This window comes from Falco punctatus (genome assembly GCF_963210335.1).
Source record: "Falco punctatus genome assembly, chromosome: 9".
Lineage (NCBI taxonomy): Eukaryota > Metazoa > Chordata > Aves > Falconiformes > Falconidae > Falco > Falco punctatus.
The window spans coordinates 49,007,270-49,027,983 of NC_137589.1; the positions used below are offsets into that span (position 1 = coordinate 49,007,270).

General features: G+C 49.8%; 1 protein-coding gene across 5 annotated transcripts in view; it reads right to left on the reverse strand.

Annotated features, from left to right (window-relative positions):
• The window catches only part of RGS3 (regulator of G protein signaling 3), a 79,462-nt gene that overhangs the window by 34,508 nt on the left and 24,240 nt on the right, over positions 1 to 20,714 (reverse strand). For all 5 annotated transcript variants that reach the window (XM_080402042.1, XM_080402050.1, XM_080402043.1 and 2 more), the window contains 4 exons: positions 19,253 to 19,443; positions 17,603 to 17,686; positions 9,793 to 9,904; positions 4,427 to 4,467 (listed from right to left, as the gene is read on the reverse strand). In XM_080402042.1, the coding sequence (XP_080258168.1) occupies positions 4,427 to 4,467; positions 9,793 to 9,904; positions 17,603 to 17,686; positions 19,253 to 19,443 (428 nt within the window). The remainder of the gene's footprint in view (positions 1 to 4,426; positions 4,468 to 9,792; positions 9,905 to 17,602; positions 17,687 to 19,252; positions 19,444 to 20,714) is intronic.

A 20,714-nucleotide genomic window follows, 5' to 3' on the forward strand; every position in this document is an offset into this window, starting at 1 on the left:
AAATCAAGATCAAGCATAGATTTGCAGCATTAATTTGCTTGGGTAGTTAAGTGTGCTCATCACAGCAGGCCAGGAATTTGCTACTGGAAAGATTTTCTGTTGAAGCAGTTTCCCAAGAAAAACTCTGGTGCCTGCAGATGAAAACTTCTAGCGAAACAGATCAATTTTGCAGTGCTTTTCAAATTAAAAACTTACCGAGCTATTTGATCTAAAGTCAATTTGGTCTGAATATGTTGGGTTGGAATCAAAACCTTCTAACAATGCAATAAAACACTGGTCTGCAGTTTCCTATCAGTAGGATATTTCCGGAGCAGGGAAGGGTGTGAATACAGCCCTGGACCACATTCACATCTCTGGACTGGCTCCCTGCGAGGCCATCGATTCCCGCCACGCAGCGATTGTTTTCTTCTGACAGGTTTTACACATGTCATCACAGGAGTTGTATGATGCTGCAGGGAATGGCATGTGGGCAGGGGAGAAACAGGGCCAAACACCCACACTCCAAATTCTCTAGGGTGCAGAAATGTGAGTCCACACTGAATCAGCCCAAAGCTTTCACAGGCAGGGTCTGTTCAACTGACTTTAAATTGTTTCATTTGGATCTGAAACACTGAAATGAAACATATACTAGACGGGGTTTGCATGCGTTGGTAGTACTTTTTCACATACCAGCTGGCAAACAGAAAAGTTAGACAAGCTTCCAGATACACATAGTACTCCTCAGGTGCAAAGGTGCCACCTTCACTTCCAAAATCTTGGCTTGCTTATGAGTTGGGACTATCACAGGTACCCCACGGCCACCACAAGAGCGAAACCACCAAGAATGGACAGATGAGTGAATAACCTTCCTCTGTTTCTGCACTCTTTCCAACACCAACCTCTACTCAGCCCTGCCCTTCCAGGAGGCCACATGCCCCCCCAGGACTGGGGCCACCTGCACTCAGGACCTCCAAGCACTGCAATCCACATGCCAAAGAGCCTGTAAAATAAACACCCCTTCTGCTGTAACCTACACCGGGCTATAAAGATTACCGTTTGCTATCTGGCTGTAAATAACCAGAATGCACAGGACTTAAACCATGTGGAGTGATTTATTCGCACGTGATTACACAGGATGACTAGCAGTAGCTTTTTTATGACACTCCCGTTTCCCTGAAGGTTGGAATTTTCTTTCTTGTTTAAAAGAAATTAAGCAACTCACAGACATCGAAGCACACTTGTGTTTTGGATCACGCCAGATGCAAATGCAAAAATGTGACCTTATGGGTTAGAACATTACTCACAAACCTTCTAATGAGAAGGAGCAGGAGATGGCAGCTCAAGGCCTTGGTTAAGAGCTTTTCTTGCAGCGAACGCAAACTCAGTCTGGCCCCGTGGGCTCCCTTTCAACTCACAGCAACAGTAAATGCATTACTGCTCATTGCAGATGATTTGTGGGTAAGAAACACCAGTATGAGAGCTTCCACCAGCCTCCCAGGCCTCGTCACGGCAGCACAACGGGGACGTGTCTGCCCATATCACGGTGACAGAAGAGCTCCGATAATGACGACCACCGGACCCCCCAGACCCATCACCTGCACCCCAGAGAGGACCAGCCGGCAGAGCTGAGCCAGCAAAAGGCTCCCAGCAGGGTAAAGCGGTGCTGGCCAGCCCAGGGATGGGAGCACCGGCTGCAAACAGCAGGACAGGAGCACGTCAGGGTGGGGAGAGACCTCTCAGAGTGACTGAGACAAAAAAGCCATGTCCACACAAACATCCTTCCCTTATGCAGACTTACACAAAGCCTTCTAGCTGCCACAAGAAGTCACAGGGGTGGGCAGTGGGACAGACACATCTGCCAGCAGGACCCCGCACGGGGCACTGCTGCACCACATCACTGCGACCCCGGGGGTGTCACACTGTGCCAGCGCCAGCACTCTGCCAGGGATGCCCTCCTGAGCATTGCCCCAACTCCCGGCAGCCTGAGCGCAGCCCCAAGCAGGGCCACCCCCTCGTGGGAAGCCGTCCTTGCAGAGGGAAACCGTCTTGTTCCCACAGTTGGGAAGGAGGCTGAGCCTTGCACTAGGGCAAAAGGAGGTCACACAGCTGGGAGCGTGGCACCCAGGGCCGCCAAGGCTTAAAACCTCCTGGTGACACCCCAGCAACCCTGTAACTAAAGTTTTGCTCCTGAGAAGTGAATGCAAAGAAGAAAAGAGAGATGACCTGAAGGTGACTCTTCTTAGCTTCCCTGCAGGAAGAGGATGCTTAGATGCTCCCAGGCTGGTTCCCACAATGGCATCCCATCATTTAAGAAGAGCCAGTCTCCATCCACCTAAGCTCCACCTCCACTGAGGACAGTCCATTGAGCCACATAACCCCTGGCACTGCAGAAGTGAGAGGTTGCTGTTCTTATGCTTTAACCACGAGCCTGGTCGTCCGCTCCATGTGGCTCTCAGGACTGCAGATCACTGTTTCCCAGAAGAGCAGCCATGGGGAAGTCAGGAGGACACCATCCTGCCCTGGCTCGCTGCTGACTCACAGGCACGTCCCCCTCTCTGTGCCTCAGCTTCCACTTTTGCACAAAAACTGCCCATTGCTGGAGAGTCTGATGAGATTTACTGCTGGAAGTGCACGGTCCCCTTAACCTTGATGCCAGCTTCTATCTTTTTCTACCTGTGCTATGTACTCACAGCGCACACAAAAAGCCACCTTCTCCCTTTCCTTACACAAAGGCCCAGCCAAACCAGGCAGCTGGAGAATCGCCTCCTCACAGGCAGACCTCACATCAGCCTGATCTCCCCGGCTCGGCGCAGACCACTAGCCTCAAAGCAACCCCGTGGGGTCTGGGAGGGAAGAAGTGGCACTGGGGACACCCTGCCCGGCAGGGTGCTGCCTTTGAGTCAGGGGCTGCCCCCACGTCACCTGAAAGTGTGGGCTGGCGCAGTGCAGGGTGAAGCAGCCACTCCTGGGGCAGTCCTGCCGGTCACCGATGGTTGGGAAGCTCCCACTCCCCTTGTAACCTGCTCCAAAATGCCCCAGTGAAACAGGAGGAACAAGACAAGGTTTGCAGAATTCCATGAGCCTGGCCATGCCAGACCTGCTGTCCTCTGTGGGGGAGCGTGCATGTAGGAAAGCAATTGTTTCACATTTTCTATTCAACTCCTACACTCCACCCAGAATGGATGTCACAGATCCCCATCACCACAGCTGTTAGAGCCGTTTAAGACCCTCAGAAGAAAGCTAAGCACTTCATTACATCTTGACAAAGACAAGCCTTCACCTCTCAAGATGTCTTGAAACACAGCCAGCACTCACTTCTACTAGTCACTTCTACTTATGGCCCAAAGCTTCTAAATTAAATGTCAGGCTCTGAATGCATTTTTCCAAATGCTTGAGAAAACGCCAGAGTGCCTCATCCCGCTGCTGTTGGGATGTCGCTGACGAACACCCATCGCAGCCTTTCTGAGTCATGGCACAGGATTAGCTGGGTAGGGCACAAGCACTGAGCAAGCCCCTGAGGAAGAAATAGAGGAGACAAGGAAGGAACAAGAGGGAAATGGGAGAGAACTTGTCAGCCTGTGGTTATGCAGCAAGTCATGCTTTGGCCCAAATCCCAGCCACTCAAGGTGAACAACCTTCTTTCTGAACATTTTCATCCAACTTTCACAATAGCTTATTATTTCATGGTGCTGCTGAGCAATGTTTGCCTTTCTCCTCTGCGCCCTGGGGATCTTTCCCAGATCCAGATTTCCACCTCTGAAAATACAAGGCCTTGAAACCAGGAACACAGTAAAGTCACTTGAAAAGGGAAAAAAAAGCCGCCGCATTCAATGATTAGTTAGGTCCAGTCACCGTGAACCAATTTTGCAGTCTCCTCGGCTGCTTCACGACACAACTGTAATTGTGCCAATATCTGAGTGATTCCAAGTAATTCCAAAAGATTTTAAATGCTCTGTTTAGAACATCTAGCTCTGTACCAGCCACACACATTTTCAGAGCTATGCTTATGTGTTTTTTAGATTGAGCTTCCTTATTTTATTTGAGGGCTTCAAACCTGGGTGCTTGAAGACAAGAAAAGCAAGTTGCCTAAAAAATAAAGACAAAACAGTTGGCAAGGAAACCTGCCCCAGGGCAAAAAGAGCCCCAAGGTAAAACACAAGTGAAATGCCCTGAGGAAGATCCACCTGCTGCACACAGGGGGAAGGGAAAAAGCAAACCTGTCTCAGTGTCGCCCAGCCTCCCTGTTCACAGATCCTTTTTAGTAGCTTCTTACTAATATATTCTAGCTAGGGCTGTTGCATTTCCTTTCCAGAGCTCTGGCAAATTAATTAAAAAGGAAGTTAAAAACAGCCCATTCAGTGCTCCTTGCCCCAGCAGAAAGAATCAGAGTTGTTAGTACGTGTTCAGCCCCCACTAGAAAGTTAATTTGGAAAACAGCACCACTCACCTCTGCAAGGTAAAGGATGCAGAATTTCCGATCTTCTGAACCTACAAAGAAGAAAAAACAGGATCAAAATTAAGCTACAATTGCATTTCTGCGAGCAGAGCCACTGGCAGAGGAATTGGCTAAGAGACAGCGTTTAATGAATATTTATTGTTCTCATCCTACAGTACCAGGCTGTGATCTGGGAGTGATGTATGCTGCATCTGCAGGGGCCATGCGCTGGGCAGGCTGCATCGCATGGTATCTTGCATGGAATCACCAGATTATCATGGATTCTCCTTTGGGTTTTCCCTTTCGGAAAAAGGTTTGTTTCATTCAAAGGCCACATGCAAGCTCTTCTGCTCAACCTGCTGTGGCACATGCAGTCCGAACCCTTCCTGGGGGCTGCAGAGGCCCCGCAGTGCCCACACTGCCATCCTGGACACCGGGGTTGGGTCTCTCCCATCTCACCTCTGTGGACACTTTGCTCCCAGGGTGACTAACCAGAGCAGCTCCTGTTCCTACAGCCTTGCTCATTCCCAGCTTCTCGACCCAAGCCTTTGGCAAGGCTGGTGGTAGCTCTGGCTAGCGCTGTCTGTCCCAGCCTCCATTAGTGCCAGCGGTTGAGGTCAGTGCCTCTCCAAGGATTTGGAGACGAATCCCAGGTCAATGCTTCAACACGAGGCAGGAGGAAGAGCTCATCCTGCCCCATCAGGCTGAGGGCAAACTCCCCAAGCTCCCACCAGCATGGCATTGCCCAGGAAACCTGCCCAAGGGACTTCCACAGCTTTGGGAAAGGAGATGGTGCTGGAGGCAATGCAATGACCAACGTTGCAATCCCCATCTTGCTAAACCATGGAGCAGTCTCATCTTGCTGCCAGCTATCCTGCTGCAGCTCCATCAGGCTGGTTTCCGTAGGCCTAGCCTTCCCCATACCCAACAAAAAGGCATTCCTGAACATGTGCCCTGGCCTTTCATCCCTGCTGGTAAGACACAAGTGTCTGCAGCCCCAAGGGAAGCCAGCTCCTGGCATACATCAGCCTCATGGGAGGACATGAAACTCTCACAGGGCAGGGCCACCTCAACCCTGAAGCAGGACATCCCACCTCCTGGAGCCAGCTCGCTCCTTCACACCAGCATGCCCTGCACCAGCTTTGCCCGTGGTAGCATGCAGCACCACCGGGTTGCAGCTTTCATAACCCTTTAATGATGTTATCTCTGCCATGAGATCAGATCCATAGTCCGGGCACGGCCGCAGATCCTATTCAAGCAGTGTCAGCACAAGCTCTGCTTCATTTCAACAAGCCTGAGCTGCGCTAACCATGGGAACAGACTCTGTACAGTGGTGGAAACACCCTGTTCCCCAGAGGAAAGCAATTCTTCTGCCGCAAGCAGCAGCTCAAATGTCAAGCTAAGAGCTGTGACCCACCAAGGGACTCAGATGCCTCTTGAGTCACTCCATGAGCTATTCGAAACCCACGAAGAAGTGAATGGCCTGGAGCCATTTGCTGGATGCCTCTTTCAGCTGCCCTTTGGGGGATTGCAGGGCTGCCTCCTCTGCCAGCTTCATTTTTAATGCACGTCGCAAGATATGGGCTGGAACATCACTACCGCGCCACCAGGACACCATGCCACAGCAGCTGTGGAGCCCAGCACCACCGGGAGCACTGCTGTCGACCTCTCGGATAACTGGCTGCCCAGTCCAGCAGCTGGGCTTGAGCCAGTGGCGATCTCCAGCGAGGCACAAGGGGAGGCAGGAGAGTGATGGTAGAAACCAGGATGAGCAGACCCAAGTGCAGATTTCAGCACAAACCAAGTTTGCCAGGATTTCTTCCACTGGGGCTTCTTCCAGTCTCCAGAGGATCAGGCTGGAGCACTGCAGGCTGCTGTGCCCAGGAGCCACGAGCCACACAAGGTGCTCTGTTCATCTCCTGCACTGTGGATCACAGAGGCCATGAAGAGACAAGGAGAGAAGCACAACCTCACACCGAGGAGGCAGCAGCCAGCCATCTGGGCTAACCTGCAGCTCCATTCCCCACGTGGTGCTACATTTGCACCTTTTTGGACAGCGGAACGGCACATACTCTCAGCCAAATTCAGTGAAATGCTAAAAGGAACTAAGGAGGAGAACAAAAAATTCACTTGAAGATATTTTAGTTTCTTCCTGATGTGTGGTGACGGGGACTGGCTTGGCTTTCACAGTAACTTGAGCTGTGAAATGTCCCTGCCCCAGGGCTGGGCTGCTGTGTGTGCACAGCACAGACAAGAGGAGGGTGTGAGTTTTGTGGGGACATGCCCCCCTCTCCAGCTAAGCCTCGTCCCACACATCCATGTTGATGCACAGGGCAGGCTCTTACACAGCTCCCAGCACAGCAGCAGCGTTCAGTGACCCCCTGGCTCTGCCCACTGCCCTGCACAACCCAAGGAAAACACCCACTGCTTGCAGGATTTGAGCGGTGTGTGCCAGGCACTGGGTCAAAAACATGGGAAAAAAGGGAAGCTGGTCGTGCTCCTTTCCACAGCCGTCTTTGCACGGTCCAGGGGACCATGGCAATGCCCACGGCAGGGGCTGGTACCCTGTTCCCCAGCCTCTCGCATCTGCTCAGCAGGGCCAGGACTGTGTTCAGCACCCAAAGAGGAGCTCGCAGGGCAGGGTGCTGCAGGCCCCTGGGGGCGTGGGGAGAGACAAAGGCTGTTGTGTACATCCAAACCTGGCTGCTGAGAGGGGACAAGCCTGTCAGCCCATGGTGCATGTCCCCGGGGAGGTGTGGCTGGGTGCAAGCCCTTGGTGCTTCACAGCATTCTTGGAGCAGCAGGGAGCATCTGTGGCAGGGCAGGAGGCCCATAAATCACACTCTTGGCCTCAGGCTATCTCAGAGCTGTTTGCTCCAAGATATGGCGGGTAGAGATGTCACGGACAGCAAAGCAGCACATGGAAAGTCCTTGTTGGCAGGATCCCAGCTGGGGATGGGGCTCACAGCCTGGGTGTCCTCATTCCAGCTGCAAAACAGGAGCGCTCTTCTTTGTCCCAACACTGAGTGCACCCACCCAGGGGGTCCAGGATCCCAGTGAGGCAGTGACCTTCGTGTGGAAATTCCCACAGTATCTAGTGAGGAAGCCAGTCCTGTCGCACTGGAAACATTGGCTGGTGTGGTGCTCATCAGCCATGCTCAGCTTCTAAAGCAGGAAGACAAAGCATTGTAAAGCAGATTATACTGATTTGGTTTCGCACAGTGCAGCAAGCAGCAGAAACAGGAAACATCACAATGGTCTTCAGTGTACCGGAGATGTCTCAATTGTTATGCTCAGCAATACGCCTGTTCCTATTAATGTGCCATTCAGTTATTTAGGAGACCAACAGAAAATCCCTGCCAAAAGGGACTGACATCTTTTTGCTTGTTCCACCCGCCTTTGAAGCAGCCCTGCCCAAACCAGGAGGGTGAGCTGCCTGAAAACAGACTGAGCTGGATTCCCCGCGCATGGGGGGCGGTTCAGCACTGCAGGGAGAAACATCCCCTTTGGAGAGGCTTGTTAAGCTATTCCAGATGTGATCCAGCCAAGTTATTGTGGCAACGAGGAAATAAGTGGTAGAAAACTGCTCACGAAATCCAACTGCTGTGCCCGAGGTTAGAAGGTGCATTCCTGTGCCGAGCTGCAAATTGACCTTCATGCTCAGAGCCGGGACCAGCACCGGGGAAGCTGGTTTCTTCAAGGAGGTGAACATGAGCAGGGTTACTAGACAGCCTCTGAGAGCAGCCAGGAGTGGCACGCGCGCGCACTCCAGGAGCAGACGCTGACCAACAAGCACTTCAACAAGGAACAATTTCTTTTGTCCTTTTCTTAGAAATAAGCAGCGCTGAGAACAAACTCAACAAACCCCAGGGAAGCTTCAATGGCTTTTCTAAATGGCTCATGGCATGGTGCCCCATGTCCCTCACTGTGTTTCTGCCCCCACCAAATAGGTCAGTGAATTAATCTGGGAGCAGCACGTGGTTGCAAATGGGAAATAACAACTGACAGGCAGCCTATGGTGTCTAGTACAGCACTGCAGACCCCCAGCACTGAAGCTCACTACAACATGGGGCACATGAAGAGACACAGGTCATCCACAGAGCTCACAGCTCAGCTGGGGAAAGTCATGGGAAGTGACAAAATTGATCTAGAAACTCATCCCTTCGGAGAAGCAGCCCAGATCTAGATTAATGCCTTTTAGTCAGGGTCATGGGGCTGCATAAAGACATCAAGTCATATAGTTACAGAGTAATTTGGGTTGGAAGGGGCTGCTCTCATGGCCTCTGGAGTCCAAGGCCCTGCTGAAAACGCTCAGATCAGGGTGCTCAGGGCTGCTGAGTCCTAAACATCTCCAGGGATGGAGATCCCACAGCCTCTCTGGGCAACTTAATATTTGACCAACCTCACCCTAGAAAAGTTTTTCCTTATATGTAATTACAGTTTCCCACATCAGGTCCCAGGCCAGTGACACCTGCTGCCTGGGCTTGAGTTTGAGCCAGGCCACCAGCCCCACACTGATGCAGTCGGACAACCGTACACAAAACAAGACCATAAAAGTGACTGCACCAAAGAAGAAACAAGGTGGGACTGGGCCCAGGGCCAAGAAGTGGCTCTACCATAGCAAATAGGATGTGGTAGAGCAATTTGCTTGTTCCTCTTTTGACCCCGAGTAGCTAAAGGCCATCTTTTGTACAGCCCCAGCATTTCAACTTCAAATAACTGATTTCAAGTCCCCCCCTGCCCTAAAAGCCCTCTCTGAGCCCTCAGCTGGATGTGAGAGCCCAGCCAAGGTGAAGAGCATACGGGCATGGTCCACAGCCTCCTACCAAAGCCAGGATTTGCTCTTTCCTCACCAGTGGGCCATGCACAGGGGAGGAATGGTAATGCAGGGGAAAACTGTGGGCAGCTGAAAGGAGAAGTCAGAAAGTAAAGGTCAGTGGGGCTTAGCCATACTCCCTTGGAGACAACCTCTGAACTCTGTTGAGGCACCATGGGGGAAACCTCAAGACTTCACTTCCCTTTCTCAGCCTCGGCAAGCCCCTGCTGTAGGCAGTGTAACACCAGCAAGGGGAACAGCACAGGACAGCAAGACCCTGGGGAATGCCAGCCCAAAATACCCAAGAGATGCACCCAAAATGCCCTGGAAAGTCTACCTGAGTGCCCCTGAGGTGTCCCAGGAGAGAGAGCTCCCAGGGACTGGGTTAATGCAGGGATGGGAAGGGTGATGCTGGCCCTGCAGCCCAACAGTTGGATGGTACTGTCACATACTGGAAGCAATGGGGATAGTGGGGTGCTATCCTGCTGCTGGCCAGAAATCTTTATAGCTAGCAGCCCAGAAAATGCCCCAAATGCCTCCAGGTGCTGCTGCAGACACTCACCCTCCTGCAGCTTGACACTCTGCAGGTAAAGAGGGTTCCTCAGCACGTTGCAGCGCCCAGGCTCGTCCTCCTTGGTGAAGAGCAGCAGGTCAGAGTAGACAAAGAGGGTCACCTGGAAGCACAAGAGCAGCAAAGAAGAAACTATAAGGAATTAATCTCTTGGCACCAAGACAGCGTCCTGGAAAAGTCCTCCACCCTGGGGAGACACACCAGTTATGACAGGCAGTCCAGGCACTCCTTCCCAAAGGGGCTGCTTGCTGCTACACCCTTTGGGGTGCTCCCAGCAAGTTTTGGATGAGCTCCCCCCTATTGGCAGCCACCTACCAAGTTTTGTGGAGTCCCACGATGAGAGGGATAAACCTGCCCAACAGTTTAACACCACACAAACACACCCTCTCTGCTTTCTCATGTCACTTCCCATTTACATAAGTTATAAATCAGAGGAGCAGGAGGAGGGAATAAGTTGCCGACTAATCCCAGCACACTGTAGAAGCTGCAACCCAAAAAGCAAATGCGATATCCCTGAACACACTCATGAAGGAGCTTCTCACTCTCCTCAGTGCCCCCTTTGAGAAAAATAACAGTTTGGCTTTCACAGCAGAACCCGTGAGAGCAGTTGCAGGGAACAAACTTGACACCTTAAAACCACGCTGACGGGTGGAAAGCAAACACTGAAACAAGTGTCTGCCCAACTCTGTGCCTGGGCAGTGACCCAAGTGTCCTAGAAGCTGGGAGCTACTCCAGAGCAGTGGTAAGTGCTCATAACTCAAAAGATATATTTTGTGCTGCTTCTGTCTCTTGCCTGAAGTCTCTACTTCAATCAGTACAGATTAGTGTGTGAGCTTCTCCACTGCACTGGAGATCCTGGACCCAGACGCCTACCAGGGCTGAGCAGCTTGGTGCAATCACTATGCCAGAAGCCGAGGTTTGAGCCTGTCCTGCTCTCCATCAGAAGCTGGGGGCATGCAGCAAAGCACAGAAGATGCTAGGAAGCAGCTGCAATATGCCAGTGGGCATACTGGATGCCACACCTTCTGCAGACTGCCAAACCATGCACTGCTTTCAGCACAGGATGCAGCATGTGGGCACATGGCTGCTTTTAACCCTCCTTGGGATGCTCCCAAAAACCTCCCACAGCAAAAGGAAAGCTGCTTTGCAACACTGAGCAACAGCAACAAAGGTTTTGTGGTCTTTTAGGAACCTTTTGCAAAAGCACAAATCAACCCAGCATTCCAGGGGCTTATTAGGAGCTAGCACTGCTGCCACCACCAAGCCACCCTTTGAAAGGTGACTTTGCTCTGGACAGGGACTGAGTCACTGTTTACAGGGACACTGCCAGTACAGTTTGTGTCCATGCCCAGCAGCTGATGGACACATGTCAGGAGGATGCCAAGCTGGGTAACAGTTTAATCGCATCGTGGCGAATCCCACATCAGCGCAGCAGCATCTGGCTTTAAAACCAAAATCAAGCCCTTGCCACAAGATTTCTCCTTGCTGTGCAAATTCGTTTTTGTGGGATTCTTAATAAGCACAAAGCTAGTGGCATAGCTTTAATGGACAATGAAACTAGGGAGTGTCTGGTTTTCTCTGTATTATTTGGAAAATCCCTTCCTCTGCTCTCAACACACTGTTGGCTTAGTACCCACATTCACCCTCTTCATTACTTCTGACCTTATTATTAATACAAGGAATAACGAAGTACAAACTGCACTATAAACTTTACCCCATGTCCCTCTTGGGCCAAAAGGTAACTTTTCTGGGATGGCACCAGATATGTCCCAAGTCCCTTAGCCTCAAAGAAGATGAGGGATTTTGAGAATAGTAACTCAAAGTCAAGGAGATAAAAGCATGATCAGCAAGCAGTCATGCTGGAAATAGAAGATAAAAAATTAAGACCTACTACACACAGAAGTTTAAAGGGTGGAAGAAAGATTAGAAGGATCAGCAGGAAACAAAATATACCACCTCAAACCCAAGCAGATTTAAATAAAGAATCATGGACACAGAAATATACAAGAAGTATTTACAGGTAACATTGTGCTTCTATGGGAAGATGGGACTGATTGAATTGAGGACGTAGAGAAGGTAAAAGCGCAGCAGCGTGGGTTATGTAGGAGCGTCTCCATTAGATGCTGCTTCCAGGAAGACAGTTGATTTTAGAGCAGCTCCACACAAAACGGTTTATAGAGGCCCCTCTGCTCCTCCAAGTTGCTGGGGGAAGAAATGAAGGTGTCCCTTCCACCCGCACAACCAGAGCCTGCCACGAGCGCTCCAGCAGACCCTGCTTGCAGAGGTGGGAGTGGGACTGGCTCTGTGAAGCAGAGCACCTACCCCGCCTGCAGAGCTGAGCACGGGAAATTCAAATCATGGATGACCCTATGGCAGCAGCCAGCAGGTATAAGAGGGGAGAGCCGTAGTGAATAATCTGGAGCTCTGCCTAAGGTTGCCATCATACCGCCAACAAGCTGTAACATGTCTCTAACAGCACTTTGCAAACAGATCTGGTATCTACCATGAAAAATCACAGGGCTCATAAAAGCGAAAGAGCAAACAAAAAAGAAACACAGTGCTTGAATTCATCCAGGCAAGACACAGAATCCACCAGAGCTGCTTCTCAGAGAGTCAAAACATATTGTGTATTTCCCAGAACTAATTTCCTACCCCAAAATCAGAAATCAAACAACTGACACAATGAAAGGACTCCTCTGAAAACAGAGATAGGCACACCTCTGATATTACTAGAGTAACCAAGGCCACATGGCAGTGGTCACACAGACCTTTTAGGAGGATGTGAATAGATTTTATGGGGATGGGGGTGGGATGGGAAATGTTTGTAGAGGTTGACACCGATGTCTTGGACACTGTTCATCTGGGTGTGCTCTGCACCACGGCAAACAGCAAAGCCTCTTCTGCTGATAGATTGGACTGACTACAGACTATAACTGGCAAAGCATTGTTACAGGAGGAAGGGGCACGTTTACAGTGTTTCCTAAAAGAAAACAAGAGAAAATGAAAGCCAGGAGGGGAGGTGGAAAGCACTGGTCCCCAAGATGAGAACAGGAGATCAACAGGACTGCTACAGAGCTCCACTGTAGGAAGGAGGAAATGATAACCACGCCTTGTAAAGGTAACAAAAACATGAAAAGGTGCCCAGAAATTAAGCCTTGCAGAAAAAGTACCTTCACATCCAAGCTTAAGAATAGTTAACTCTCTTCCTAACCCCATCCTCTTCTGCTCATCTACGCAGAGAGAGCCACCACCACTTCAGTTACGGCAGGGAGGAGTTTGTACATTGCAACTGCAGCAGTACATCAGCAGAGACACTGGCAAAATGGATCAGTGCGAACTCTGCCTGCTTGTCCCAGTGCTCTGCAGGAAAAGCCTGAGCTAGCAGATGTGTTCTGAGACACTGCCCCCTCTCTCTCTCTAAGCAATAGTCTTTTAGCCATGCCTAGCAAAACAGAGGAAGCTGAGGAAGCAGAGTGGAGCAGAGGCAGGTCTTTCAGGACAGAGCTTTCAGTTGCCAAAGGAGAACATGGTGATGTTCACCTGCATGGCTGGCCAGACAACGCTGCCTGCAGATGACCAAAGGAATCCTGTAATCCTTGTCAGGGAGCTCTTAAGACAGGTATCCACCCCTAGGATCAAGCCACACACATTTTCTATTTACCAGTACTGGATTCTTCTCCAGAAGAACTGGGTGCCACCCCAGAAGAGAAACTGCAGTGATACCAGTATGAGGGTTGTATTTGCAGAGTTCACGTGCCCCCATTCATTCAGTTGAGCTAAATGGATGAAGATTTCTTAATCTTCCTCATTTTTTTCAGATCTTGATTTATCCTTATAGCCCTCTTGTGAGACCATCAAAATTCTCAGCATCCTCTATGACACAGACATCACTGTTGGACTCACCAAACCAAGAATGATGCAGCTCCCCACATACAAGGTGATAACACCCTGTCACTTCTACTCAGTGCTCCCCTGATCATATGCTTCAAAGTCATAGCTTTCTTGGCTACAGCTCTGCATGGGCAGTTACTCAGTTTTCACAGGGACCAGAGCAATAGGTGAACACGATTAAAAGTAATCCACTTGCCACAGCATCATACATTAGCATCTCAGTCATCTGAGCCCCAGACTAAACAGAGAAGCAGTCTAGGCTTTGCAGATGGGGTAGGTGCACATACACTGGCATGGAACTTCAGAGATGGGCATGAACTTCCCAGGACAGGGAAACTTTACCACCCTTCAGTGATACACTAAAGTCTTTGAGTCATTGCTTCGCATGCTGCAGCCCTAACTCTCTAAGCATGACCTGCTCCTTTGCTCCTGCATTTTTACTTCTACATGTATCCAGATTAAACGCATGCTCTCCGAGATCTCTCAGCAGTCTTCTAGCCCGCAATACATTTACCCTGTTTTACCACCTCATACATTCTTTTCTGCCAAGATTATTGGCAAGGAATTTATACACTCAGGAAGGAGTTTACAGGCTCAGCTAGACCTTGATGAAGATACACCACCACGCTGGCCAAAAGGCGATCCATGGTGAGGGCTTTAGCTGTCAACCTTGAACCTCACCTTGGCTTACCTGAATCAAAGGCTCTTCGACCATGAACATCAGGGGAGAACATGCACTGAAGACCTCAAGGGGTCACACATCTACCCTCAAACACTAGCATAAGCAGTGGCTACGCAGATGGGGAAATGGTGTAAAAAATGAGGATATTAAGAGGCAGCGATGAAGGGACAGAGTAAGTGGGACTGGTGTGGTGGAAGGAGGAGGTAAGTGCAGGTTTCTGGTATTCTTATGCAAATGAAAGTATCTAAACAAGGCTGAAAACAAGATCTTGAAACATATATGCCAGAGAGTAGGGTTTTGGTCAAGCCACTGTGTTGGCCAAACTCAGCCACCCACTGAAACAGGAGCTGGCAACCCTGTCCCAGGCCAGGAGTGCCAGGAACTTGCAGTGCAACACTTGGGATGAGAGAGAAAAGCCTCTTGCTCTGTAGAGAGAAGAGAAGAGAATAAAACCTGGGCACCCCAGTCCAAGTCCTCCAGACTCCTGGCAGAGCTGGAGGGCTTTCAGAGTTCAAGCAAGGACCATCCTGATCTGCAGGCCCTGCTGGGATGGCAGAAAAAGAGAGAGGAGAAGGGAGTAAGCATAGCCCATGCTGTGAAGGTACCACAGGGCTTGGAAAGTTGCCTCCAGGTACATTAGAGACAGACTGACAAAGCCCATGTTCAGCACCTTGTGCACAATCGCCTGATCACACTGGTTCCTCTGGCACTCCACAGGCTGGAGGGATTTCAGAAGACCATAAAAGTGGGAATTGCAACAAAGTCTAGACAGGATGTGATTAAGGCCTGAATAAGGATTGCCCCAGAGGTAAGGTCAGGGAAAGGACAGATCCTGGCAAGCCTCCAGGGAGATAGGTTGGCTCCTTCAGGAGATGCGAGAGAGTTTGCTCAGCGATCAGGATGCAGTGCCTGATGTGGAACCTGCCAAGGGGAAAGGATTCTGGGTTCTGAAGGAAAAAGAAAAGGGGGAAAAAGAAAAAAAAAAAAAGGAAACAGGACCTCCATCTTCAGCCCCTGCACATGGGCCCTCCTCTCTCAAGCCACTTAGCTGAAGCAGAATAATATGCAGAAGACAGTCCTGCAAACCACAGAGGCAGTGGTCCAGTTTGAGAAAGGCTGGGTGGGAAGAGCAGTGGGAAAGTGGAAAACCACATGGAAGAAAGGACTGATCAGAAACAAGACAGCCTCTGTTTGGCAGCAGAGAAGGCTGGAGAGGGAGTGAGATCAAGTCCAGCAAAAAGAGAAGTCGGAGCCCTTCTGTACCAGGGGAAGCTCCATTGTGTCCAGGCCATTTTAGGTCTTGCTGCCCTCAGAAGTTTAGGCTCTTTTATGTCACACCCACCAGGACCAAAGCAGACACCCTTGCTCCACTGGGGAAGGGCACTCTCTGGCTTTCCAGAGAGACCTGCATTGATTCCTTGAAGCTCTGCGAAGCCTGACGTGACCCTGTGACACACTACGGACATGAGAAAGCCCTTCCCCCGAGGCATGGCTGGTGTCCCAGTGCTGTTACCTAAAACTGTCAGCTTCCAGCAATTTGGGGCTCAGCACCACACCTGGGTTCACACCAAGGGAAAGACTCCTGCCTTCAAAGCAGATACTGTCACATGCTTGTTCCTATTCATTGCTTCTGTTTTTTCACTATGCTTAGTCACAACCTTTTGCCTTGCCCCTCTGCCAGGCTTACACAGACATCACAGCCTCAAGGCACCATGGTTCTCAAACGCTGTCTCACATTCCTGGCCAGCGTACAGCATCCTGCCCTTTCCTGGCATCAGCTCCAACCAGGAAATCCTCTTCCAGCCTCACGCTCATCTGTAGGGCATCGTATGCAAAAAAAGGAGTCCTTTCCCTGAGACGTCCTCCTTCTGATCCTGCCCATGGCCGAGTCTCTGAAATGGCCAATATGGCCATTTGGAGACAGAGCAGCACACCTTCAAATGTGTGTGGAGGCGCTTCACTACCTAAACATGAACACCTCCCCATCCACACTCATGTTCTACCCAGGCTGCAAATAGCATTAGTGATTCACCATTATTCCACATTTGGCTACTACTACAGACCTCTGAGTCTGACCTGAAAGCAAGCAACTCCAAACCACCCAGGAGAAGCATCCTGACTTCAAGCCGGCCACCATATTTCCAAGCCATTGACCACAGCTGTGCTACACAGCCATGTTTTTAACTCGTTTTCATTCTTGCAGGTGCTTTGAAGACCCTGAGCAGCAAAGAACAGGAGGACAGACAGAGGAAGAGTTTTATTTACAAACCAGTGCCAAGTTTCCTAATTGATCATGCAATTTTTCATGTACTTTGGGGGAAAAAAAAAGTTATTCGAGCCAAAGCAAGGGATGAATTACACATTGAAAGCCAAAAAGGGAGAGTAGTCATTTAACACAACCTTGTACTGTTTTGCACAGGCCAGTGATATGACATGTCTCTGAGATTCTGCTGTCGACCACCCAGAAGGTGTTACCCAGAAACCAAGATTAGTCAAGTAAAAATTCATTTATGACTCTATGAAGACGACACATTGTTCACTCCAACTAAATTCAAAACAAAATTCTTCTGTACAGCACGAGATTCTCTGAAAACGCCCCAAAAGAAACGGCAGTTCTCTCCAGCACTAGAAAGCACTGCACGAGCAGGCTCTCCCGCTGCCATTTCCTCTGGCCCAGATTCCAGGGCTCTGCAGACTGTACAGTTGGATGCAAGTGAAGCCAGTTTGGATGTTGAAAGTCATCACATACAGGTTCAGCATGTAGCCAAAGCTTAGTTGTTTCCCCAGATTTTTAACAGCCTTCCAATAACATTGCAGAAAAGAAGCCGAAGTAAGAAAAAGGAGAGGAGTTTGGACATGTAACCTGTTTCAGGAACTCAATTTCTAAAAACCCCTGTAACAAGTTCTCTGTCTAGTTCTCTAACCTGGCACAAAATATTCTTAAAGTCCCTCTTTCTGACTGTGCCGGTGGCCTCAGCTGCCGGGCTGTGACCGATGTTTGCCACGCACAGTTTCTTCTTTGTAAGCATGAAGACAAGAAAAAAAGTTGATTTTTAGCAGAGAAGAACTTTGATATTTAGTTCATCCCATGATAAACTGACTACAAGTTTTTCCCAATATTGTATTACTATCAGTACTGCACAATAAAACATTTCCCTTCTAAATCTACTGTAGAAGAGCACAGAAGAGCACATTTAGAAAGTTCTGACAGCATGGGAAGAGCCTTACCTGTATAGTCCTGCTTCTGCTCTCATGAAGAAGCAGCTCCTCTGACAGAAGCAGCGTCCGGGCTGGGTTGCAAAGATCTAGCGGCTACATTTGAAGGTGGCGGGGGGGGGGGGGGTGGGGGGAAGAAAAAAAACATAGAAAAAGAAAGAAACAGTCAAACCTTCCACTGGAAGTGTGGCTTGCCAGAATAACTTTCCACCCACCAAACCCACTTTGTCTTCACTTCAAGCTGTAACTAATTTAGGGAGAAGCTACCCCACACTGAGCTCAAAAGGACAGAAAGTCCAGTTACACGATAAAAAGAAAGCCTTACACTTAACACCTACGTCAGACCCATCTATAAAAAGACAGCCAGCCACTTACCTCTTTGTACGTTAACTGTTCTGCACTGTGCAGGTTTATGGGCGCTTTTTAGCAGGAAACACAACCACAACAGTGGCACGTTAGGTTTTCACGTCCCTTAAGAATATTTGCTACCGAGTTTTAAACAGGACAGGTTCAGTTGTCCTGACTGCAGAACCAACCCTGCAAAACCAGCCCAGGATCTTCCCGAGCAGCATGGCCAGCAGGCACGCGAGGGGACCTCCACAGGGGCTTTGCAGTATGAGACAGCATAAAACATAAAAAGCCAGTTCCTGAAGTGGCAGAAACACCCCAGGCTTGATCTAAGACACAAGTTTTAGGAGTAAAGAGGCAGAGGTGCCAGTCATGTTCCTACCCAAAGGCAAACTGTGCACACAGCTGGGGCTGTGAACGCACTGGTGCCAACACGAACGGCCACCTGGGTGCTGTCAGGAAGGATGGAGGTGAGCATAAGCCTGCTCCCCAGCACCAGCCCAGCCCCACAGCTGTCTCCAGGCAGCCCACCAGCTCAGGCCGGGGTGACAGATAACATGGATCACGGGTGTCAGCCCAAAGGAAAGCACCGGTCTGAGCTGACATGACAGGGCCATTGCCGGTAGCGGGGAGGCCAGATGGTTCCCCACAGTCTCAGAGATGAAGGTATTCATCAGTCATGTACTTAAACATACAGGATCAGATGAGGTTTTCTGGGGTTCTGACCACATGAAGGACAAAATGGAAGACACAAAGGTAGTTACAGCTACTACCGCCAAATCCAGAGCTAAGTTTTAAGAAAATGGTTTATGGAACTGGGGACTGAGAATGTCCTCTGTCAAGCCATTACTGCTCTGGAACCTTGCCCATGATTTCAGTGCTGGCCACCAGCTAAACTAAAAAAATCTTTGTTAGCATGCTATAACTAACAGCTCAAAGAACCCACAGGAAGAAACCATATTGGTCTTCAGTGACATAAAGTTGGTTGCTAAAGCCCAGAAGCTGGGTTACCTGACTCATGCAACTACCCGAGGACCAGATCTGAAAGTTGAGAAGGGAAAAAAACTCCAACAGAGAATCTCTTGGGCAGGACACAATTCCCTTTGAGAAAGTACCCAACGCTCTGCTGAGTATAGCCAGCTCCAGAAGAAAGATCTGAGGGTGACAGGGGATCCATGCATTCATGGTACATACTGCTGGAAAACACGGCATGACAGCCTGGACCCAACCTACAGCAGCAAGCTCTGATACAACCTGCTGTGCTGGGCGCTGGTTGCATCAGATCTGTAACACCTCGCTTCCAGCTGCGCTTACCTGCACAAAGACAGGGAACACCAGCACTTTGGGAGCCAGCGTCACATATGTGCCATAGCTGGAGTGTGGGATGTGTGGCCTCACTATGGTACAGTTCTGGTAGTTCCCGTAGCTCTTCATCGTCTGCACAGTCTTCATCAGCCTGGACTTTCTCCCAGACCCCATGTGTGATTTCCCTTTACATGCATTTCCTGGACCAACAGAGGAAGCAGAAGGAGACACAGAATCAGAAGAGAGCTCCTTTGGGACTGCCAGCTCGGTTCCTGCTCTCACAGGCTGGAGGAGGGCACGTAAAGCCTAAGGGGAATAGCTGGAGCCAAGAGCAGCAGGGACATTCATCACTCTGCTATCAAAGTTTCCCAGGGATTCACGAAATAACAACACTGACTTCATTTTTCCTAATGCAAAATGAGATGTCCCTTGACGTTTCTCTTCAAGAGCTACTCGCTTGCTGGACCAAGGACTTAACTGGATCACACCAGCAGCAAAAACCCACCTATACACATACAAACTAAAACCCAAGGAAGTCACAGCAAGCTCAGCTGCAGGCCAGCACATCTGTCTCTGGGTGCACACTGCCTTCTGCACAATTTATGAATACGGTACTTTGGAGGAAGAGATGTGGTACTGTTATATGCACCTCCCTATCCAGTACCGAAAGGATGAAATAAATACAGAACAACCCCAAACATGACTTTAGAAGCACAGGAGTACCAAGGAGATTCCCACCATCAGGGAATACCTGCCTGCACCACTGAACCTTTCCCTTTCCAGGGAGGAGGAAACCATCTGTGACTAACTCAGGGTGGGGGAACACTGGAAAATTAAACCCTGGGACATTTTTATCCACACAGGCCCTCCTGCTCTAGCTTCTGGGCATGGGAGTTAGCAAAGGGCAGGAATTTCACACCAGGGGGTGCTGGGTGGTGGGTTAATCACAGTCTCCAGAAGATACTTGGAGGTGTCAGAAAAAGGGACAGAAGTGATAAACACATTCATGCACATGGGATCAATCCATGCTTTTCCAAATCGCTCCCAGGGATGCAACGGTTACTCAGATGCTGGGGTGTATTTATAAAGGATGACCTCATTCTGCATGAGGCTGGCACAACATCATCCACTGTTTTTCAGCATTACATTTTGGTGCTGGATAAAGTCTGAGCAGCCTGACTGGTTTTTCATTCTGTCCCTCTTCATTGCAGAAAGCTGTTATCCTCTTTCAAAGGAGGGATTACACAGAAGCTTTCCTTTGCAGCCTCCTACCTCAGCTGGTCAAGCAGAGCTATGACTTTTTCCAACAAGCCAACACCACCTACTCTGGCCAGTCTGCATCATCAGAGACATTAGGTGGTACGTCAAACCAATTGCAGAATCTCTCACATATTTGATAATCCTGTGATTAATTATTAACAGTTATCATTGTTCCCTGCTAGCTTCTGCGTGGGTGAGTCCTTCCTTCCCC